General features: G+C 42.8%; 1 protein-coding gene across 3 annotated transcripts in view; it reads right to left on the bottom strand.

Annotated features, from left to right (window-relative positions):
• SHISA6 (shisa family member 6) overlaps nt 1–25167 on the bottom strand; it is a 304834-nt gene that overhangs the window by 7320 nt on the left and 272347 nt on the right. For 2 of the 3 annotated variants that reach the window (XM_063120436.1, XM_063120438.1), the window contains exon 5: nt 21876–21938. The exons of the other annotated variant lie outside the window; for it this stretch is intronic. In XM_063120436.1, the coding sequence (XP_062976506.1) occupies nt 21876–21938 (63 nt within the window). The remainder of the gene's footprint in view (nt 1–21875; nt 21939–25167) is intronic. 3 annotated transcript variants of the gene reach the window in all.

Here is a 25167-nt window from a genome sequence, read left to right as displayed (position 1 = left end):
ACCCAGGTGCTCAGGTATTAAAATAGGCAGAGATAAGGACATTAAAAATAGCGGCAGCCACTGACTGCTGTGAGCAAATCCTCAGATGATGGGGAAACAAAAAGGACACGGATGGTAACTTCAGGCTTGTGTCTAGGGTAGCCAGGTCTCCTACTTTATAGAGGACAGTCCTCTACCTGAACATCTGTCAGAAGATAGTCCTCTATTTGAATGGCTGCAGATCCCAAGATAAAAAGAGAAACAGAGAGCAGGGACCTTGAAGTTGCCCATCAACACTTAGGACATTGACTCTGCACACTCTCAATAGTTAGGCATACAGGTCACTTGGTCTTCCCCACTAGGGTGACCTGTAACGTAGTTCTATCTAAATTATAGCAATCATTTCTAAATGTGCATTTATACACATACATTAGCATATGCAAATTTTATGCAAACCCATACCCACTTTTGATCTCTAGTTTGGTGATGCTTCTTTAGCCATACGCAAGTAGCCACCTTGGACTGTGATGGTTGGCACAGTGGGATTCCCCACTTTTGGGAGGCTAGAGATTAGCATGTGGATATTACTATTGCTGCTGAGCGGTATGTGCTGCATGCGGATAAGGTGATCTCTAATGTCTACAGCCTGTGTTCCATATTTTAGGAGCTCCAGATTCTGTGATCTAAACAGAGTATGAAAATTGCATTGTTGTGTATCAAGCTACTTCAACAAGTTTGGCCAGGAGGGAGAAAACAGGAAAGGTGAGGCAGCACAGCACCCCCCCCCCCAGAACACAGGGAGAGGGTTTAGAGGCCATAGAGAAAAAACACATGAGGCACAGAAGCCTAGCTCTAAGACTATCCCAAGGCCTGCTCAGGTGTGAGTTTCTGAGGGGTAACACATACAATCAAACCACCACAATGAAGCCTGAATGGATCTAGGCTGCTTTTGAAATATGGTGAAGCTCATGAAGTTCACAGGGCTTATGAATCCAATCCAAGCACCCAACCTGCTTTTAGCAGCAACCAACATGGGTTGAATGGTGGTGAGCTGGATGTTCAGTGAAGCATTAGCAATCACCTGCCATCATCATTTAGTGCCCAATTGGGGCTGCTGGACTCATATTTCTCTACTTGCCAAATGAACACGTGATTTGCCTCTGACCTCTCAGCTGGACAGCTCTTAAAATCATCATCATCATCATCGTCGTCATCATCATCATCATCATCATCTTTATATCCTGCCTTTTTTTCCTCCAAGGAACCCAATGCAGTGTACATAATCCTCCTCCTCTCCATTTTATCCTCACAACAACAACCCTGTGAGGTAGGTTGGGCTGAGAGTCTGTGACTGGCTGAAAGTCATCCAGTGGGTTTCCATGGCTGACTGGGGACAAGAAACCAGATCTCCCAACTCTCAGTCCAACACTTTAGCCACTACACCACACTGGCTCTCTTTTCAGCAATGGTCCAAACATCTTTCTGCAGATGTTTCTCAGACTTAAACGTACACATAGGGTCATCCAAAAAGTGCACTCCAGGAAAACACCCCCCCCATGATGCTTGCATTCTTTGGATACCAAATTATTCCATGTCGGTTCTTGGACTCCGCATTACACATCATAGATGCCGATTCCTGATTGTACACGCATGGGCATGTAACGTGTGCCCAACCCCTAGTCCTGAATCACACACCAAAGCCAAAGAATCTGGAGTAAGGGGAGAGATCATATATGGGAGACTGACTTTGTCATACAATGTAAGGTGGAGTGTGGGTACAGACAGTCGGAATACTGCAGTTTTTCTAGTCTTGACTCACTTCCATCCAGAGCTAGGGATGATGCTGGTTAGTCATGCAGGCTCAAGTGTTTTTCAGATCTATCAAGGGTGAAGAAACTGCTCTCACAGCTACAATGTACATAGTTGGCCGCCGCATGCAATTCCCTGTGGCACTTGGAGTATTTCTTTGGGTCTGGTGAGATGTCATTTCAAGCTGCAACCCCACTGCCCTGTACAAATCCCTGTGGCTTGCTCTTATTTAAGAACCTATGCCCTGGATAAAGACAGCAAGCGAGAGAAGGAGTGAGAGACTGAAATACACACCTGGAAGTTCTCTCATACCAAATCTTTACACATTGCTCCCTAGAGCATGATTACTCAGAGGGTGCTTCTTGCTGTGGTGGAAGATACACTTCCAATGAAAGCCCCTTCCTTTTGAAGCTGTGATCCCAGGATCAAGAGACTCCAGCCCCTCCTTCGGAAATTTATCCTCTAAGCCCAGGTGTATTCCCTGCTTCCCCATCCCTTGAATCTCTTGGGATTCTCTGCTTGGCCATGAACATGCCAGCTGTCTCTTGGCAGCAGTTTTTACAGTGGAATACCTTGAGCTACATTGCAGTGGAACTGGCTCTGCCTCCCTATCAAGTGGTTGGCCAATGTTTCCTGGCTTATCTCCGTGGCAAGTTTCATGAGAAACAGAGCGCTGAGCCTGATGTTGCTGTGATGGGTCCCTGTGCCCACATTACCATCCAGGAACAAATTCCCTCCCTGTCCCCTCTGCTCCCAATTGCACTCCATAGGTACAAACGCAGCAGTAACCAAACTCGGGGTGACACCTGTCTTCCTGTCCCGTTGGATCCATGGATGGGAAAAAGGGTTGGAAAAACAGTCAAGTCCTCAGAAGTAACCATATATAGGAACACAGGAAGCTGCCTTAGACCATGGCTCCATCTAGCCCAGTATTGTCGACACTGACTGGCAGCAGCTCTCCAGGATTTTAGGCAGGAGTTTTTCCAGCCTTACCTGGAGATGCCAGGGATAGAATATGGGACCGTCTGCATACCAAGCAGTCCCTGTACCACTAATTTTTGCAGCATCAGCTGAAGACATTTTTTTCTGCCTGAAGCAGATCTCAAAGGGTTATTTCTCCTGCCTGAAGTGGACCCTAAATGATCCCTCTCCTAAGGTCAATACTTAAAAAAACAAAACAACAACAACAACAACAAAACCCCCAGCAACAACTCACTGGATCATTCAGACACCAATTTCTGCTTTTTTCTGTCCCGTATCAGTGTGTGGCCTGAAGAAGGTTGCTTCAGCCTGATACATGGGAAAGCTGGCCTTGATATAGCAACAGTGATGTTTCCCAAAGATCCATGTTGCCCTCTGAATACGTCAGCCCATATCTAATCTGACTGATTCCATGACCAGGCAACAGCTTCCACTTACCAGGCCACAGGGGCCATTGATTGAACATTACACTGTAAACAGAGACTTTGTCGGCATGGGGGGCGGGTGTCGCCTCTGCTTCAGCGCGCCAGAAAAGCATTATAATCACTTTTTCACCCAGATAAATGATTTGCATTGGGATTATTGATCATCTGAAACAGCAGTACCTTTCAAGCATCTATGTCAATGTTGCAGTTTCAAAGCACAGTGGGATACTGGTGGGTGGGGGTGGGGGAGAACAGAATCCTGCCAGAGACCTCTGATTCAAAAATATGAGAAAAGAAGAGCTACAATTGACAGGGACATCCCTCGGAGCTGCAAAGACTAAGGGGCAGGTCAGAGATGCATGGTCATCATTTAATGAGTGTGCCATCAACAGATGGTGGTGGTGGTGATGGTGATTCAGTACATTTCTTGGAGGCCTTTCTCAGAAAAAGACTCAAGAGGTCTTACAAGAGGGAGAGCCAGAATGGTGTAGTGGTTAGAGTGTTGGACTGGGACTCGGCAGATCCGAGTTCTAGTCCCCACATGGTCATGAAGCTTGCTGGGTGACTTTGGGCCACTTGTTGACTCTCAGCCTCATGTACTTCACAGGATTGTTGTGAGGATAAAATGGAGAGGAGGACCATGTCAGCTGTCTTGGGTTCTTTGCAAGAGGAAAAATGGTGGGATAAAAATGTAATAATAAATGAATGAATTAAAACATTTAAAAATGTAAAATCATTTAAAGCCATTTAAAACACTGCATGTGTGAATGAGCCATCACCAAAGGAGAAAGTCTATTGTTCGGACCACAGGCTTTACATGCAGGAGGTCCTGTGTTCAAATCCCTGATAGCTCCAGTTAAAAGGATGTCATCTAGCGAGGCTGGGAGAGGTCTGAGACCTTGGAGACATGGATGCCAGTCAGTGTGGGCAATACAGAGCAAGATGCTCTGATTCAGTCGAATGCATCTTCCTTTGTTTGTATCAATTGCCACAGAATAGGCACAACTTTCCTATCATCTCCTTTTCAGTAGCGTCAGTGCATACATTGCCCATTCTGCCATGCCCGGCATAGCCTGGACGTGGGGAGGGATTTGTGGGCAGGGCAAGGAGGAGACGTGCTCATCTTGCATTGGGCAGGATTTTGTGCCACTGGGCTGGGAGGGGTTTTAGTCTGGCTAAAAGCAGGCCACTTACCCCTCGCAGACCCTCTTGCTTTCGCGGCTCCGTGGAGGACAGCTGGACATCGGCGGGAGCCTCACTGGAGCAGCGATCAAGTAATGTCCATGCAAGTATGAAACTGCCCCAAATGTAAAACTGGAGGAGAGGTGATAAAATACGCAGGAACATCCCAGGTTTTGGGACCCAAACCTCTAATAAAAGAGCCCGGTGTGTGTGTGTGTGTGTGTTCCATCTCAAGCCAATGCTTCAGTGCACTCCTGGCAGATCAGGGTGGCTACAGAAGCAAACACTGGCAATTGGTTACCGTGAAATTACAATTTTTTTTAAAAAAAAAATGCGCCTCCTTTACACAAAACCACCAGCAAAACTCATCACGCCTTTTACAGAGTGCGGAGAATGCTGGGGGAGGCAGTGCGTGCCTGGGCATGTGCCTGGGGTTTGTATTTCAAGATGGAGCAAGGCCGCTAATTGGCTTCTTTGCATGAAGCGGGTGAAATTAAGCACCCCACATTTATCTAACGGGCCGGCATGAAATCCAAGCAGCTTCTCGCCATCTGTTTTGCCATGCAGTCAATCAGGAGCGAGGATGGCGCGAGCCTGCAAATGAGAGGTCACCTTGAAACCTATCGCCCAATACTTAGCAGCCCCAAGGAATAAACTGAAATGGCTCGGGGAGTTGCTTTATGCATAATGTAGTGGAGCGCCAAGGTCAGTGGCTTGATAAGTTTCTGTGGGAAGGGACAGTGCCTGCATTTTATTATGAAGCTGCTAAGTAAACAGTGGGTTTCGTTCTCACTTCACAGGGAGTTCAAAAATGCCAATTTTTAAAATGATAAGCTATATTCCTACTTGCTGGCTTTAATTTATGTCTAGCACCCTCTCTGTTCCTCATGCCAAAACAGCACAGTCTCATGAGGTTTGCTTCATCTTTCTCTCTCTCTCTCTGATGGTTGTCATAATTACTATTTACATAGTGCTACCAGTGTTGCTTTATAGAGAAATGCAAGCAAAACTTATATGCAAAGCAGCGTTCATCGTTCATCATTTTTATAGCATTTCTTTTTATTTCTGAAATCATTTTAAAAGTTATATAACTTCCTTTTTCCTTACAGTATAAATACAATAAAAGGATTTAATACAATAAATGAAAAAGAAATAGAAACTGACCTAAACACTTGCAATGCTGTGATGGATGGAGCATTTGCCGCAATTGCCTTTAAGTTAGAATATCAAATGCACTCTTTACAGAATTTCTTTCGTAGGAGAACAAGGGTACCTTGGATCAAGGCCAAAAAAATTGTCTTTTGCCTTCCCCTTATTTATCCTGATCTTTTTTCAGAACAGCATATTAACCTCACAACAACCCTTTGAGGAAGATTTGGCTGAAGCCCACTCATTTGCTCAAGCCCAGAGTCTTCTTCCAGATACAGATAGGTGTTAGGATGACCATATGAAAAGGCGGACAGGCCTCCTGTATCTTTAACAGTTGTTTTGAAGCCGGAATTTCAACAGGTGCCATTTGTACATATGGAGAACCTGGTGAAATTCCCTCTTCATCACAACAGTTAAAGCTACAGGTGCCCTGCCCTCTTTTAAATCTGGTCACTCTAGTATAGCTCCTGCACCTTTAACTGTGGTGATGAAGAGGGAATTTCACCAGGTTCTCCGTCTATACAAATGACACCTGTTGAAATTCCCTTTTCTATGCAACTTTTAAAGATACAGGAGCCCTGTCCTCCTTTTCATATGGTCACCCTATAGGTGTATTATACGCCTCCTGTTCTTTATCCTTAGACTTTGACATAATTCACACCAGCAGTGTCAGCCCCGGGTTTCGGAGGGCGAGTCACCCTCAATCGGCCCCCTCCCTCAGTGCATCTACCTTCTCACTGCCATTGTCACCAGCTCCTATTGCTCCTCCTCCTCTTCCTCAGCATTGCTCCCACTTGATTGACAGGAAGAAAGTAGGCAGTGGTACCTACTGCTCCTCTTTTGTCTGGGCCAGAGCAAGAGGCAGGTGAACAAGCAGATTACAATGCTGAAGAGGAGTAGTAAGTCCTGGGGACTCAAGGGCTCTGCGGGGAGTGGGCCCTTGGCAGGTGCCCAACTATGTCTGTTTTCACACACACCAACCCTAAGGATATCCCAACCCCAAATGCTTAATGGTAAGGAATACAATGTTTAGAGTTACTGTTAGTACTGCCGTTGCTATTGAAACATCAGAGCTAACACTTCATAGCTCTCACTCAGAGCTCCCACTTCTTGGCCATCAAGGCACCCTGCAGGCATTTTTTTTTTATTCTCTGCCAGGTCAGCTCAGTTCTTAATTGTAGGCAGGACCTGTGTTTCCAGCATATTTGCAAAATGGAAGTGGTGCAGCAGAGCAAGCTTATAACACCATTACTGCAAAAACATTTGCTGGTGGTGCAGTGGGTTTGGGATTATTATCCCTCTGGAATTTTAGCTATAAAGCTCTAGTAGGAATTGAACTGGACCAAACTGAGTACAATTTGCTATAATCAGAGAAGGGAAGATGAGCCCATCTCTCTTCCGCTTTAGTATGTTCCTTTCACAGCCCAAGGCCGTTTCTACACCTGCCTTTTTTTCCAGGGATCATCCGGGGATTGTTCTTTTGCATGCAAATGCAACACAGGGGATCCCAGGAGCAGGCAGGGACGATCCCTCCGTTTTCCTGGGATAATCCTTAGGTGTAGAAAGGGCCCAAGTCTAAGTATTCTCTGCTCACTTAGAGTGGTTCCACATTTTATGAAGCAATCCCAACTGATGTTTCCTTAAGAAGTTTAGACAATATATGTACAGTTTAGTTTAAACATGTTTGGGAACGCTGATGTGTGCACATTTCTAGGCTAGAGCTACTTACTGTGTTGTTCAGTTCTGAGTTACAGTCAATGTGCAGAAGAGGACACATATTAAATCAAACTCAAGAGAGCCGCTGTCTTCACCAATCAGGTAGTTCAAGCAGTGGCTGCTTTCACAATACCCTTTGTAATGCCTGGGCTGGAATATTGGCTATTGCTTCTAAACATTCAAAAGCTTTAGCTCTGCAGAATGGAGTAAAAGAAATCACTTCTGTGCCTGTGGCCATGTGCTCCTTAGGACAAGTCTTGCATCATACAGGGGTCTGCACGTCACCTGTCAAGCTTGGCTGGGGTTAGGTGAAAAGGGCCTGTGATGGAGATAGCTAGCTGGTGAGTAGGTTTCCCTGGAGGTGTGAGTGGGAATGGGAGCACTGTGTTCCAAATTTCCATTTGGCATAGAGATGTTGCACGGCACTTCAACAGAGACCATCTGCGCCTGTTACCCAGCAAGAGCAATCGATACCCGTGAATGGATGCTAAGCTGCTGCTTGCTGCTCAGCTTCTGCTCCTTGTGGTCCAAGATTCCTCTCTAAGCACTTCTGGTTGTCCCAGTCATGCCCTCTCTTTCTTAGCCATCCTGAGGCACAAACAAGGAGAATGTTCCAAAATCTAATCTCAGTATGTGTTTTCATTGGATCGCATACTCAATAAGAACGTAAGAAGAACCATGTTGGACAGACCAAAGGCCCATGTAGTCCACCACTCTGTTCACATGGGACAAACAGCTGTAAACTAGGAACACACAAGCAGGACATGGGTGCAACAGCATCCTCCCACCCATGTTCCCCAGCAACTGGTGTATAGAGGCTTACTGCCTCTGATACTGGAGGTAGCACATAGATATCAGGATTAGTAGCCATTGATATCCTTCTTCTCCTTCTGCTCTGTGCTTTTCAGATCTACTCTGGTGACTGCATCAGAATAGTGGTCCTTAGATAGGCCTGGAAGCATATCTAAGGTCTCCTATGAAAGAAAGACTGTAAAGAGTCTATTTGATATTGTAACATTCAACTGCACACGCCTGCATATAGAAGATGTAGCAAGTGGCAAGGGACAAGAACCCGATTAGAATGCTTGAAGACATTGGAGGACTCCCATACCTTTGCTCTTCCTGAGCAACGAACAAATGTGAATAAAATATTACCTCTCTAAAGCCCCATTCTTGCATTCCAAATAAAGTAGGACCTTTTTGCACACAATGAACATTTATTCTGATACAGTAAAAGTTGTCAGGAAGTGTCATTTGCACACATTTTCTGAATGTGTACCCGACCCTATCGTAGTTGGAATGTATTTACTACATGAAAATGATCCCCCACAGAAATCACTTTGTGGGGATTTTACCGTATCAAAAATGTTTGATAGTGAAGGTGCTAGAAGAGATGGCTGGCTGGCTGCCCCTTCGCTGCCTCCCCCCCCAGCTACAAATCCATAGTTTCTCCCATCTCTTCCCCAGAATGCATCATAAACAGCAATCTGTGACATGATCAAATCATGCTTCAGGCTTACCCTCCCCTTCAGGCAACAACCAATGATGAGGAAACCATGTCTAGCCAGTGTAATTGTATGATGTGATGACCTTACACTTTATGGGGGAAGTGGGAGAGAAAGAGATGTAGCCAGTAGGGCAGCCATGTATCTCTTGTAACTTCTAGTTCTGCCGTGGGAATGAAGATTAAGCATTCTTTCTCCGGGTAACATCACAGAGCCATAGGTTGTAGGGGAAGTGGGGAGAGAGAGAGAGAGAGCTCACATTGCTGGAGGGACAGAAAGAAATGGAGTCTCTGTCTGAGTATGTGCTTCTGCTACTTAAGAACAAAGGAAAGAACAGGCCAAAGGCCTGTCAAGTCTTGCATCCTGTTTCCCTTCATGGGAAGTTCACAAGCAGGACATGAGGGCAATAGCACCCTCTCGCTCATGTTCCCCAGGAACTGCTATAGAGGGGCATGCTGGAAGTAACATACAACTTTCAGGAAGAGTAGCCAATGATAGCCTTATCCACTAGGAATGTGTCTAGTTTCCTTTTAAAGCCATCCCAGTTGCTCAGAAAGAGTAGGAGCAAAAGGAATAATGGAGGGCCTTGTGCCATAGCCATGGCCATCGAGAAGGTGAAGGATCCTAGCAGCATCAGGAGAGGTGGGAAGGAATCCTGTGGAGTGTGTCAAAGGCAGAGCACAACAGCAGCAGGCCAGTGAATGTTAGAAGCAGTGGTGACTCACCAAGAGTTATGAAGGGATGGGAGGGCTCAGTTGTTGAAATTGCTGTGACAAAGGAGGCCTCATCAAGGTATGGCCCATGGATGAGAAGGGACTACTGGGCCTAGAAGCTTCACACTCAAGGGTGTTCAGTCAGTGACATTGGTTTGTATGGTCTATGACAAATTTTGTGGGCAGGATTACTCCATATTAAACTCTTAATATGAGATTTCAGGATCACCCCAATTGCAATCTGCTACCCGCTGTCCCAGCCACAGCATAGGTTTGTTGGAGCCCTTCCCTCCTAGTCTTCATTCACTTTTACAATATCTCCTGAACATTTCAGGCAAAAATGCTCTTGTTTTATTTATTCATTTTTAATTAGAAATAATCATGCCTGTCATTTCCTTTTCATAAATGCCTGTAGGCATGAGGTATAGTTTACGTTTCCTCTCATTCTACTGATTTTTCTGAGCAAACGGCATCTTAAAACTAGGCACAGGATTCGTAGAAAATTGCTGGAGGGGATGTCAAAAATGAAGATTCATTTTCTTACCTTCTGGGGGCCTAAATTGAAATACTTCTAATCTGCATTTAGACAATTATTTTCCTGGGGCTCCCATCTGCTTTGGAGGAGAACACATGTTTAAATGTTCTTCCATGTGAGAGGGAGGGGGGGAATTCCTCACTTCTCTGCCTATGGAAATCTAGCACATCAGGGAGAAGCTTTCTCCCTGACATACTAGCTTTTGAGTATGTGCAGTTTTGGATATAGGAAGTTTTGGAAGTGAGGGAGAATTCAATCAGGTGGTCTTTGCTTTCTGAAGTAATATGGTCCTCTCATGGCTCTCCTCCTACACACACACACACACACACATACCCCTCCCTAAGGCAGAAGTTCATAGGCAAAAGATCTGGGTCCCCAGTGTTAACACAGTACCGAGGAGAATTCGATACCTGAAATGAAAAATGGGAGCATAGCTTGGGGCCTCTGCCTCACTTGCCAAACTGAGCGAGCTACTTCCACTATACCAGCCTGTGTTTCACTGCTGCAGCTGAAGCAACTCCCCTTGTTATCTCCATTCTGCAAAGAATGAGCAAAGGCCACTTGGGCGGCACTTTCAAGAGCTCCTTCAAGCGCCGGCCCAGTGTGCTTTGCTCACCCTTTGCCTTCCCCTCACCAATATGGTTCCCCACATCTGTGCTAAACTACGGCTTAGCGTTTTGTGAATGAATCTTGGGCTCCCCCTTCCTTCTCCTGCCCTGGCACAACCTCAAGGAGTTATGAACATTTGCTTCAATTTTTAGCTAACCATATTTTTTGTTATGTTCAAAACCAGGCAAAATGTGGCTAGTCTTTACCATGGTTTATTGAAACCATTGTGGTTTATGAAATTGGCTTGTATAGTCATAGTTAAGACTAACCACAGTGTAGAGTTTGGACATTACGCTAAACTATGATAATTGAATTCAGGAGCAAAAGATTTCAATTTCTTGCTTGCAGCCTTGCTTGGAGGAGAAGAGAGGAGAGAGAAGAGAGGAGCACATGAGCACAAGGCTTGACCATGTAAATAACGTTTGAATCAGGGCTCTATGTTGCTTTAAGTTGAAACAGAGAAAAGGCAAACAGAGACAATGCAAGGAACTGATACAAAATCTTATAATTAGAGTAACAAAGCAGATACTTTTACTCACCCTATCAAATATAGACAGTTATCTTATATATTTGTCTTTGTTAAATACTTAGGAAAGCACTTCTGCTCTCATCAGTGCTGTACTATTTGTCATGAATGAAAGGTTAATTTCCAAATTCTCCCACAAGCACATGGCATAAAGTCTTGTATGCAGAACCACTAGCAAGTCACACACCTTTGACCGACCACAAAGTACTGCTGCTTTCTAAGAAGCCAAACTGCTTATGCTCCCACAAACACTTGCCCCTTGGCATGCAGGATCAAAACAGGATGACCTAATTATAATTAGGGTAACAGCAGCTGGCTAGATCAGATTAAATTTAATCCCCTTGTTAATTAATAATCATCTCTTCATCAGAAATTCAAATATGAAATTGAGTGCAATCAAATCTCAGCAGTCTCTTCCAAGGCAAACAGCTATGTGAGAGGCTGAGAACCTGCTTGAAGTTTGGATGATGACTGATACCTAGGGAAAAAAAACATTCTTCTTGTCCCTACATCTTCCGGGAATATATGGCTTGCTTCCTTTAATGTAGGACTAGGTAATGTGGCACCTGGGGAGCACGAGTGCACTCTTGGACACTGTGGCGAAGTTTGTTGATGACACCAAATTATTTAGGGTGGTTAAACAAGAAGGAAGATCTCTCCAAACTTGGAGAATGGGCATCAAAATGGCAAATGTGGTTCAATTTAAGTAAGTGTACAGTGATGTATGTTGGGGCAAAAAATCCCCAACTTCAAGTATAAGCTGATGGGATCTGAGCTAGCAGTGACTGACCAAGAAAGAGATCTTGAGGTTGGAGTGGCCAGCTTGATGAAAATGTCGATCCAACGTGAAGCTGTTGTGAAAAAGGCAAATTCCATCTTAGGCATAATTAGGAAAGGAATTGAAAATAAAACTTCCAAGACCATAATCCCCTTATACATTCCGGGATGCGACCACACTTGGAATACCGTGTATAGTTCTGGTCATCACACTTAAGGATGTTGTAGTTAGAAAGAGTACACAAATGAGCAACTAAAATGATCCAGGGGCTGGGGCAACTCCCCCATGAGGAAAGGTTACAACGTCTCGGATTGCTAGTTCAGGAAAAAAGTGAGTATGGGGAGACATGATAGAGGTACACAAAATTATGCATAGTGTGGAGAAAGTGGATAGGGAGACTTTTTTCCCTCTGCCACTCTCATATAACCTGATGTTATCCCATAAAGCTGATTGGTGGGAGATTCAGGACACATAAAAGGAAATACTTCTTCACACAGCGCGTGATTAAACTATGGCATTCACTACCAAAAAATAGCAATATTTCTTACTGACAGCTAGGATAGCTTCAAAGCAAAGTGAGGACCTTTAACTGTTCCCATATGCTTTTCCCTTGCATGTCTCTGGGCCATATGTGGGGCTCAGAGACATACTTAGGAAATTAAGATGATGGGAGGCTGCACATGATGGGCATTCATCTGTAAAATTCATCTGCCCAGGAGGTTTTCAAATTGCCACATCTGCCCATGGGCCTAAAAATGGTTGCCTTGCCCTGTTTTAATATAATAAAACTGCTTCCAGACGTAGGGTTCAATCCAGATTTAGTCATTAAGTAGAGTCTAAATGGGATTTCCATGTGTCTAATTTATGCACGATTAAATCTGGACCTAATAGTTAAGCTGCATGAAAATATACAATTACCTGGATTTGTCCAATTAAACTTAATTTTACTTATTTCTGAATAGAGATTCATGGGATTGTGTTGTTAGTCATACTTCTCCTTGTGCGTCCGTGAATGAGCACATAAACACAGACTGGGTCCACAGTGACTTCACATATTATTTGTGAAACAAGATGGTGAAACAAGATGGTGAAGCATACCACATTGGCTTGTTGCATAGAGTCTGGCAATAGGAGGCAAGTGCTTGATAACAAGTACAGCTTCAGTTTTTACGTGATTAATCAGATAAATTGATTAAAAAGAATATGTAACTGAATAAAAAGGTGCAGTCTATTTAACAGTCTCTCTCTCTCTCTCTCTCTCTCTCTCTCTCTCTCTCTCTCTCTCTCTCTCTGTGTGTGTGTGTGTGTGTATTTATTACAATTCCTTTGAAAAAACAGTGTTGAACAAATTTTGGGTTAACTTAGACACAGGCATGGGAGAACGCTTTAGGTGAGTTTTTGAAAAAAGAGATTGATGTTCTATCAAGTCTTCTTTCACAACCTTATTAATCAACACTAATAAAAAGGAAGCACAATACAAATTTCTTAGTAGCTGGTACATTACCTTTGCAAGGCTTCATTTCAGATGTCTAAACTATGGGCATCATTAGACGAGTGTTTTATCGCACACTTGCTACTGCCCACGAATGGTTGTTTGTGTGTGCTTAGACATTGTTGTCAACCTCCCATATGCCTCCCGCTCCTTCTGCTTGTTTTTCTGTCACAAAATAGACCCCTTTTAAACTGACTTTTTTTTAAAAATGGAATGTGCTGCAATCTAGTTCCTGTGTGCAGGAAAAGTGGCGTGATAAAAACTCCCCCTGAATGGGCCATTTGGTCTTTGTTTACTTCCTCTTTACTCTCCGGGAGGAAAGAGGAAGTAATGAAGGACAGAAGTGGGGGCGGAGAAGCAGTGGTAAGGAAACGCAATCCCCACCCCCGTACGATGACGCTCTGTACTCAATATTGTCGGAATGGGTGTGGGCAGATCAGTTCATACTTCCACCTTTAGTAGGAATTGTCCAGCCATTCAGGAGTTCTAGAACATAGTTGCTGATAAGTTTTCTTTTTTGCCTGTGTTTCTTGTGTATAAAAAAATTAGCATGTTCAGAATGTTCTGCAGTAGTAGTGGTTTCATTTTGTTAGAAGTCTGGCCTAGTTTTTTCTGGTTTTGTCTTTTTGTTTTTACTTCTGGCTGATTATGACTCAGTAAAGTTTGCCAATTCCTTTGCTTTCTGGATTTAGTTTGTCTTATTCAGCCACTTCTGCTAACAACCACAGCTGCACTAACAGTATGGCTGTGGATATATCTCTGATTTCTAAACAGGGCAATATGACTTTTGTGAATAATTTGGGCTCTGTTCCAGATGGTTTTTGCTTTCTTTGTCTCTTTGATGACTGCTGTGCAGTTGTGAACTATTTACAGCGGTGCCCAAATAATTTTCCCGAAGTGGTACAGACAAGTCTTGTGCTGTGGATTTCCTTAATGCTGTTAAATGCTGTTAAAAGGACCACCTGAGTCATTCTAGATTTGGCTATGGAGCTGTACAGATAGTGCTTTGCAGTTCTGGAAATACTGGATTATTGGGAGACCATTCACAAAGATGACCCAAAGAACCCATTTCTACTTGCCTTCCTATTCAGTTTTGGCTCATGTGACTATTTTCCCTAAGCTTTCATTTGAACAGATAGCGTACTCTCTGCATACTAATTGGCACTTCTGTGTGAGAAAAGCTTGCCTAAGTTCAGCCAATCTGTGAGTGAGCCCACGCTCCATGACTCAGCTGCTCCACCATCCTTGAATCGTGGGTACATGCCTGCAATAATAACGTAGCCTAGTCCAAATATGTTTGTACAATTATTCCTCACTTGCTCGCCTACAGCAAACAGTCAGCAATCCAATCATCTCATCAAGAACTTCTATAGCCTATAGGCAGGCTAAAACAAATGTATGTATTATTTGAAAGCAAATAATTCCACAGCCCTTTATGAGTGTGTCATGAAGACACTGAACTGATGGGTACCAATAAAGAAAAAACACTGGAATTCTAGATCATGACTTGGCCATCCACATCCTCAATCATTTTCCCCAATACTTTGGAAAAGCATGTGATATAAGCAAAATAAGATTGGGTACTGTTCCCTCCCCCGCTCCCTCTGCATGATAAAATGCTTGCTAATAATTCAAAACCAATGTGAATTGGGGGGCGGATGACAAACAAACAAAGAAACAAGCCACAGACCAGCTGGAGTCAATCAGGAGCAAGCACAGGTCTGCAATTTAAATATTTATATCTCAGCCTTTTTGCGTACAGATAGAGAACATTTTGATGTAGAGCTGAAATAAATTTGCCTCAGAAAATCTCTTCAAAATTCTCTTCTGTGAATTTCAGTGGCAAATATTCTCCATACAAATATTCAATGAACGATGAAGGTTAAGCATCAGTGTGTGTTGGGTGTGGGTGTGTATGTGTGTGATATATGGATTTGTGAACAGTCAGTGGATTTTGAAATGTGAATATTTTTTTCAGCTCTATTCTGACGCAAAGTGGATTAGAGGCTCTGAAGGGCAGATGGTGGGGTGGAGAGAGGAAAGAGAGAGGGAGAAATCTATATGGGAGAAGGAAGAATGGCAAGGACTCTTCTCCATGTAAGGAGGAAGGAATGGAGCCTTAAGAGCTAAGTTGCCTATTTTCTTCTCCAGTATCCTGAAGGTGGAAAAAAACCCTCCCAAACAGACCTTCTAAGTATGGTGGAAATGGTTTGAGCACAGATGTTTTCAGTCCTGAGCTCAAATGTGTATTTAAACCACTATTTCCACACTTCAAAATGTCTGCCTTCCTTAAGTTGCCTGCTTCAGCGGAGCCATCAAATGCTGGAGAAGGCAAACTCTTGGGCTCAATCGGATACAACATTCTCAGCCTCTTTACTGTTTGGGTCAGGATGCAGACCTTTTCTGGAGGGCTTCCTTCACTAGCCTTTCTCTTTCTGCTCAAGGGCTGAGGCTGTGGACCCAGGTTGTCCCTCTCCTGACCAAAGGTAACTCCTTTCAGCCAGTAGTGCTGGTTCCAGGTTTGGGGTGGTCCTTGGGCAAGATGCCCTTAGGGGGTAAAGCCAGTCTGCGTGTATTCCTCTCCTCCTTGCTACTGTCATCACTACCCATGCATTCATGCTCTCCCTTTGAGCCCAATTGGCATCACTGCCCAGAGGGACAGTGCATGGCAAGTGAAGGCTACAGGCAGCTCCTTCCCTCACTTTTGTCACTGCTCAAACTCTCAAGGAGGGTATGTGAACAGGCAGTGATGGCAAGGAGGAGGAACAATAAGGCCAAGGTGCTCTAGCATTTGGGGTGCTTGGCAGAAGTGAGGATTTGGCAGCTGGGTTGGACACATTTGTTCTGCAGTAACGGTGGTTTTCACATGTTCATTTGCTTAACTCCATGTAACACAGTGCAGCTGCCTTTAGTGTAGGTTCTCTTTGCATTCAGTATTTTCAAATATACTGATGGGAATTAGAAGACAAAACACCTTAATCTGCCTCAAATGACTAGGCAAAAGCTAAAATTAAAGAAAGTCGTTTGCTTTATAGATGAGGGGGAGTATCTGGAACAAGAACCATCTCTTCTTTACATCGATACCGGCTCCTTTTCTTGGTCATTCCTCTTCTCCTTCCTCAGGGTATTCTGCCCTCTTCTGAGGGGTGTAAGCCTCAGCCAGTCCCCAACGCTGCTGATCCCTTACATAGGCCCTGAATCTGCCTGTCATGCCCCTCCCAAACTTTCATACTCTCATATTTCCTTCAGACGGACGGACGCACGGACACACACACACACACACACACACACACACACACACACTCACTCAAGAGATTCATTGATGGAATTACAAGCCCTGAACAGGTTGTTGTCACACTGTCTGACAATCAACCCATAAAGCTTCCAGAGGAAGAAATTAAAAAAGTGGTCGCCCTGAGCATCGTTGTGTACCCTGCTGGTCCATGCTCACTCAGGTAAGACTTCATCAGATTTACCACTCTGTTCTAGGCTCCTCATGAGAAAGAAACCCCTTCCCATGACAATTTAAAAATATTTTTAAGAACAGTTTCCTTCCTTAAGAGTTCTTGCTGGACAGTTGTTCTTATGCCATGTGCAGGGGGCAAAGACTATACTAGAAGCAGTCTCCCATGCTCAGACTGCAAGACCTATCTGGCTAGTGGAGTTCCTTTTGTCTTAATGCTGAAACAAATCCCCCACAACCCCCGTAACTCTCCTCAATGAAAGGTAATGATGAACCTGCAACAGATATTCCTTAGTTATCTAGATACCTGTTGAATATTGATTTATTACTTATTTATATTTGTTATATTTATTTATGTATCATTTAACCTGCTTTTCCTCCAATTTGCTCAAGGCCGCACATCTGCTTCTCTCCCCCCCCTCCCCATTTTATTCTCACACAATCCTGTGAGGTAGGTTAGGCTGAGAGATTGTGCTTGGACTAAGGTCTCCCTGAATCTGATTATATTTTATTTCAACCTTTGATATCAGGCAATTTATTTATTTATTTATTTATTACATTTTTATACCGCCCAATAGCCGAAGCTCTCTGGGCGGTTCACAAAAATTAAAACCATCATAAAACAACCAACAGGTTAAAAACACAAATACAAAATACAGTATAAAATATACTTTTATACAGTATAAAAGTATTATTTTAAATAATAAATAAATAAATAATGCCAGGTGACAGTTTAGAGGTCAATATTAAAATAATCAAAGCCAAAAAGGCTATAACAATTGTATTTTGAATCCTGGAGTCAGTTTCACATTTGAATTGTGATTAGAAAACTGGCAATTTGGTCAAATGTGTTTAAGCTCTGCTTGTAATAAATACAATATGTTTTAAAACAATGCATGGGCCTGGGGGGGAAAATGCACCTCAGCTTAACTTGAATCTAAGAAGGTGTAAACTGTGGCCACTTCTTGGTCCACCATGAAGGTGGCCAAGCTCGGAACAGCCTAGCTCAAGCCAACATATCACTCAATTTCAAACAGAAACTTCATCCCTTACCATGTGTGCTACTGGCTGCAAAAACTACCTGGGTCATGTCTGATCCACCCTTGGACTTGATTACTTTCTCTTTCTCTCTGCTTTGCCGCCCAATAGGTGTAAAACCTGAAGGTGCCTTTCTGAACCTGACTTTTAAAAAATGGTGTTAAACTTTAGCCTTCCACATGTCCAATTTACTTCACAGAGAGCATAAATATTTGGCCTTGCTGCTAGACATAACCCACCAATTTTGCTGCTGGCATTTCTTCTTTCGTTGACGTTGATGGAAAGAACAAAAATTGGAGTTACTCTGTTAGTGAAAATGACCTGTTATTTTAGTTGTGGAATGACTATGGCCAATGCTCAGCAATAAAAGAGATAATTTAGCAAAGTGCCAAGGTAACCTTTTCAAGTCTGTTTGTTCTCCCAAACCATTGTGCTACAGAGGCACCAGTTTTAAATACAGCACTGTTTCAGGTAAATTTATCCTAGAATTCTTCAGTGGGGATGATGTAGCTAATAAATGCCAGCCTAGAGAAAGAAAAACGTAGAGCCTATGTACCAACTGAAAAAAGATAGAGATATATTCATATGGTATTTGCACAAAGCTGAAATGTTGACATTGACAATTGCATATTAGGGCTATTGCAGACAGAAACAATGCAAAACCAGCAATGGCTCTTGTGGCTCCAAGGAGAAGGTGGCAAAAGGACAGAGGAATAGCAAACAAAGGAAGAAGGAGAAATAGGTGTAGGCAACAGATAAACCAAGGCCTTGGATTTTTGCATAGGGCACAGCTATAATTCTCATCTGAAGCATGGCAAAGTAGGAGCCAACAGGAAAGTCTGAGGATTTGTGCTTTGTTTTTGTAAATGCTTTAATGAAACTGATTAACACCTTTGGTGATCTTTCTGGCTACTCAATTAATTGGTCAAAGTCAGAGTTGATGCTGATTGGAGATAATATATTTTCTAGTGGGTTGGGTAATGGCCAGTTTCGGTGGTGCCTCGATTATATTACCTATCTGGGAATACTCATTCCAAGAGATACATCTCAATTTATCAAAATAAATTTAAATAAACTGATTAGTGAGATTACACAAGGTATAGATAGATGGGCACAGTTAAAGTTGAGCTTGGGGGCGTAAAATCAACACACTTAAGATGAATCTTATACCTCTAATTCTTTATGCTATGCATGGGATTCCTTTACTTATACCTGGCAAATATTTTCAACGATTTAATGCTTTGTTTTGTAATTTTTTCTCGGGTTCTTCTCCACTTCGAATATCTCTGAAACAGATGCAGCTTTCAATTAAAGAAGGTGGGTTTGGTTTTCCAGACCTAGCTTTGTACCATCAGGCTTAGCTATTGGCCGGTACTAAGTTCTGGTCATCTTCTGCTCCCTCAGAAATGCCACCATGGTCAGTTCTGGAAGCCTTATGGTTAGAACCTCTTTCCAAATGGACAGCACTTGGTTCTCATTATATCAGAATAAGTAACCCCCCTCCTACAATTTTGGCTGCTAGAGAGACATGGCATATAATATCACATCAATTACAGTTTGATCCATTCTCTCATGCTAAATTGACTATATGGGGAAATGCAGCTTTAAAAATTGGAAAGAAAACATTTCTGTGGAGGACATGGACAGATAAAATGATTTTTACTTTGGATCAATTAATAGGCTCAGATGATGAGTTTTTGTCCTTTTCAGATTTGTGTGTTAAATATAATTTACCTGCTATGGCTCAATAGCAATACTTGCAATTGCAACACTTGCTGGAATCTAGGTTTGGCCCAGCTGCTTTTACAGCTTCAGAGCATCCAGTATTGTTAGAAACACTTTCAACAGCTGAACTGACACATAGATCCACAACCCATATATATAAGTATTTAATAGCAGCAAGTAAATATGATACCCATAGTTTAAGACTAGATTGGAATAGAGAATTGGAGTGGCCTATCTTTATTTATTTATTTTATTACATTTATATACCGCCCCACAGCCGAAGCTCTCTGGGCGGTTTACAACAATTAAAAATGGTAAACAGTAAAAGTATACAAAATTTAAAAACCATCAAAAACATAAAAAAAGTATAAAAACAACAGTATCCATTTAAAAGCAACAATTCTTATCTTGCCTAAGCAATGGATGGTTGCTCTAGCATCTGTATCTGAAGCTTCTACGGATCTTAGGTTACGTCTTATTCAGCTATTTTTTTCGTTTCGGGTCTTTTGCACTCCACAGTGCCTTTTCAATAAGGGTTTGTCTAACTTGCATAACTGTAGGAGATGTAATGCATCTAATGCTTCTTTAACTCATATGTTTTGGCAATGCCCCGTAGTTGCCCCCTTTTGGGAGGAGGTTCTAATAAGGATGAACTTTTTCTGAAACAATCTATAATATGGAATAATGTACATCTCCTCCTAAATTACTTACCGGCTTCTTGGAAGTTAACACATGGTCAGTGCAGATGGATCTTCAGAGCCCTTATGACAGCCAAAAGAATTCTATTATCATATTGGTAGGACAAATTCACACCTCCCTAAATGCAATGGATCGAGGACCTAATAACATTATCAACTTTTGATCGAGTGTTATATAGACGCAACTTGCAAGTGGATATATGGATATTTGGTCTGCTTTTCTTGAAACATTTGTATAACTTTCTCCCTCCTTTTTTTTTTTTAATGGTTCATATGATGGAAATGATGGCAATTCTATATACACAATGTATGGGTTCCCCCCCCCTTCACGATGTATTTTCTGTTTTGTTTGTTGATATTCATAATAAAAAAAGTTTAATTTTTTAAAAAACCCACAATTCTCATCTGAAGCATGGCAAAATAGGAGCCAACGGGAAAGTCTGAGGATTTGTGCTTTGTTTTTGCAAATTACTTCATTTTAATAATAATAATAATAATAATAATAATAATAATAATAATATGATGATGATGATGATGATGATGAATAGCCAAGAGCACCTTCCTGTCTATAGAAGCAGTGGCTATAGGAAGCTTGAGAGCAATGAGTTGGAGTAGCCCAATGGTCATGTAAGGACAAAAGTCTCCAGTGCCCAGATGGCGAGAGAGGTCAAGTGTAGAAGCAGCCTTGGATTTTGCAGGAAACATGAGAGACAAGAAAATACAAAGATTCAAGAAACATAAAAGGGAAAATGGAGATTTGAGGTCTTAGGTCAGGACAACAGGATTCAATGAAAAGGTGAAAGCTCAAGAGAAACTCATTATATAAGAAGTCAACTCACTGAGCTGGTCACAATTGTCACCTGGTGTCTTGGCATTCTGGAGCTGAAAAGCAGGCACAGGAGGGTTCCAGAAAGAAAAGGGGCACAGCCTCCTACTGTGTGTATCTCTGCATGTACCAGTGATAGCATAGACAGGATATTGTAAGGAAGAAGGAGTGCCCAAACAGGCTGTCTGCCCACCTCCAGGCTCTGTTTCCCAAGCTGCTGGCTTATGGACTTTGAACTTCGCTTTGATTAAATTTTGGCAACAGCACTAAATAAAGGAAAATAACTCAAATGACAATGGGCATTGAAGCATCAGCAGAGTGCTGACACGTGTGGATTATATGGCTTTAAGACAAAACTCTGTGTTATCTAGGCAAGCAGGTTCTCATCTCACTGTACCTTTTGATGCCCTAGACTCTACAAATCAAGGCAGCCTGTGAGACCAACTGTGGGAGAGGGAGGCAGACACAGCTTCTAGACATATGGAAACACAGAGCAATGCTGTTTGCTGCATATGAGAGATTTGGCCATATTTAAGTTTGCCCATTGTTTGCAATATGATCTAACACACAATACTATCAATAGAATAAATATTTCTCCTGCAAAAGACATTTTCATGAACTATTCTATTGATATTGTTTTGGTTTTTTGCCAGTAAAAGGATTACTGGCAGAAAGAGGAAAGTTACAGCATCAGTAACTTTGATCTTCTCTCGTTTATTGTCTTACCATGTGAAGGTGTCTGGTTTGCAGGGCTTAATATCAGGTGGTTATAATTTTGCTCTTGGTCATCTGAAATTCAATGAAAAAAGAAAATTCCCTTTTAGGAACTGCTCGCCAAGGCTCTACGGACCTGCAGGTAATAATTACAGCTCACATTATTCATAGGAAATCTCTGCATGATTAAGGAGAAGAAAATGCTTAACAAAGCGGAAGTGTCTTTCATGTAACTCTCTTAAAATTTCAGTCGCCAGAGAAACATGTTAATGAATAACAACACCCGTTGTGCTGAGACCACAAACTGGATATTCAGCAAAGTAAGAAAAGCATTCGAAGCATAAGCAAACCGTGACACAGATTTTGGCAGCCAGCTTGTGATCTAGAGATCTTGGGCTTCCATAAATCACAGAACAGGCTGTAATAAACCCTATTCATTGTTACATGAGTTTAAAGCACTTGTAACTTTAAACAGGGGAGCAGGATTGTGCTGCTGCCCTGGTCCCTGATGTTGAATGCCCAGCTAGCTTCACCCCCAATATCCATCCCTTGAGTATGGACTGCTCATGGATAGACATTACCCTTTAGATGTCCAGCTCAATGGGTGGATGTTGTGGTGGGGTGAGGCTAGCCCAGGCAGTAGGCAGGCATTGTCAAGGGCAGGGCCAGCCACACATTTCTGCTCCTTCACCATGTGCATGCCCAACATACATGTAACCCATTGACCAGGCTACAATTTGATTGTGGAAACTGGTTCTTTTTAGGGATGAAGCCCCAGTGGTTGACATGTCTTGGGCACCACAGGAAAGCTGCTTTAAATCAAATGGCTACGCATGGCAAACTGTTGGGAAGCAGTGGCTCACCATATGGATCAAGTTGCTTTCTCCAAGCTAACCCTCCATTTTATTACTCTCATTTGTGGCAGTATGGATTCAATAACCACTTGATCTGTACAATGGGCTGCTGCAAGAAAATAGCTCACCATAGTGCTGATTCAAAACGGCCCCTTCCCTCCATTTTGCTTTCCCATTTGCAGGCAGTGAAATGTGTGGGTGTGGAGTGTTTTTGCAATATTTTGGCAGGCGTCGGAGAAAATTTCAGGGTACAGGTGAACTTGACTTCTGGGATGAAGTTGTGGTGACAGTGACAATGGTGATCCTCTAGTTCAGGGATGGGCAGATGGTAGTTTGGACTTCAACTCTCAGAAGCCCCTGCCAGCTGGCCAATTGTTAAGAATGCTGGGAGATGAAGTCTAACCACCCCCTCACCGAAGTCCTACTTTCTGCCCACTTCTGTTCTAGTCTCAACAGCTCTCAGCCACCAAGAGTATCTCTGCTGCCACTATGAAATGCAGGGGGCAGCAGCAGCAAAGAAAATTTAAAGGTATGAATGATTTTGTGGCCCCTACATCTCCTAATTCAGGCTGAAGTTTGCAGCTACCAGGTGGAGTACTTTAAAGCAGTTCCCAGGCGGTAGGCATCACACACACACACACACACACACACACACACACACACACACACACACACACATATATATATATATATATATATGGGCAGGGACTGTCAAGAAATACTTTTGTAAGCTGCCGTGAGAGCCTTTTTTGGCTGAATGGCGGCATAAAAATCCTTAAATAAATAAATAAAAATAAAATAAATATATACACCAGCTCAAAGTTGCAGTGCTAGCTCTGGCAGAGAACCTAGTAAACCATTTATTTATCAACTAAGTTGATTATGACCCTATCCACACGGTGCTCATCTCTCTGCATGGGCTTCCTAATAACTGCAGAGTCTAGCTTGATTTGCCTCCCTTTGCATACTGTTAAAGGACATTTTCCTACCTGAAAAGGTGAGTCTTTATGCCCATCCTAAATAGCTTCCTTGCCCTAGTTACCAGGCAACAATAAGGAGACTGGGCACATCAGGTTGCTAGCTGCCTCTCCTTCTGGCAGCACTAGTAGCATGATGCCTCCAGAATAACCACAGGAAGAGGTTGGTAACTTTCCCCTTGGGGCACCCACAAATGGAAAGGAGAAATCCAGCTGTATAAACTGTACTACCTCCGAGGTTCAGGAACCACAGTACCCACATTACATTGATAACCAAAGACAAAGGGTACCGGATGCTGATAAGACAATCAGGGCCAGGATACCTGTTAAGAGGGAGATTGAACTCCCATTGTAATTTTCTTCTTAAAGCAGCAGTGGGAAGCCCTAATTTGGATCAGGAACCATGAATTGGAGGAGAAGGGGTTCTTCTAACCCTTTCCCTTCAGACATTGCAGCTATCCTTCCACAGCTGCTTTTAGAAGAAGAACATTGCAGAGGCACCTGACATCGGGCCCTCCAGTAGGCCCTCAGCTGTTTGAGTCAGTTATTTGGCAATTCTAGCCTGTGCTAAGCTACCTGCTAAGTGTGAACGTTGATGCAAAATAATTTGGAAAGATTATATACAGCACTCTTGCAAAGAGTGGTACCGGTAAGCTAGAAGCCACATTTTTACTAGCTGAAATGCAAGATAGGATATGAGGAAGGCAGCTGCTACTATTCCTTATCTTGTATCTGCATAAGTTTGCAGACAAGCTGTAGCTAAGCAAGTGCACCCACTTGGGCTGAATCCCTGCCACTGATTGTATTATCTGACTGCAGAGTCTCAGGCTCTGCTTTTAATATGCCAATTTCTTAGCTCCAGACAGGATTAAATTGCCCAAGGGGAAATATTTCAATGCTGGTGAGCCAGATACCTTAGCACATTTCAGATGTTATCTGGGAGACAGATGCTGACTAAATATATGTACACTTATATATAAAGTCACTGAGAAAACGTAAAGAAGATACGGTAAAAAATATTTTCAGCACTAAGGAGCCACTGTTAAGATAAGCTTAGTTTGCACCCAAATATTCATTCCCCGCCTCCCCCTGCAGTGCATCCACCACCTGTGGAACAAATAGGCTGAGATTCCCTGAAGATCAAGATTATCCTGCCTGCTGACTACAGTGTCATGTCAGTTAGATCTGAACTACATTTTTTATTTGTATTTTTTGGCCTGTGGTATGTCAGTTTCTCAAGTTGTGATTGGAACAGAATTTGTGAAAAATAACATTCACTGGAGTCTAAGGGCTCATCTACACCAAGCAGGATATAACACTATGAAAGTGGTATGAAAGCGGTATATGGTATGTATGTGTTATGGGTCCCAACAGTTGTCAGTGCACTTCAGTACCACTATAAAGCAGTAGTGTGGCTCCTGCCTCTTATATACCACTTTCATACCACTTTCATAGTGGAATATCTGCTTGGTG

This window comes from Elgaria multicarinata, chromosome 3 (assembly GCF_023053635.1).
Source record: "Elgaria multicarinata webbii isolate HBS135686 ecotype San Diego chromosome 3, rElgMul1.1.pri, whole genome shotgun sequence".
Classification (NCBI taxonomy): Eukaryota; Metazoa; Chordata; class Lepidosauria; order Squamata; family Anguidae; genus Elgaria; species Elgaria multicarinata.
The sequence above is the reverse complement of the archived record's forward strand: the minus strand, read 5'-3'. Positions and strand labels throughout refer to the sequence as shown.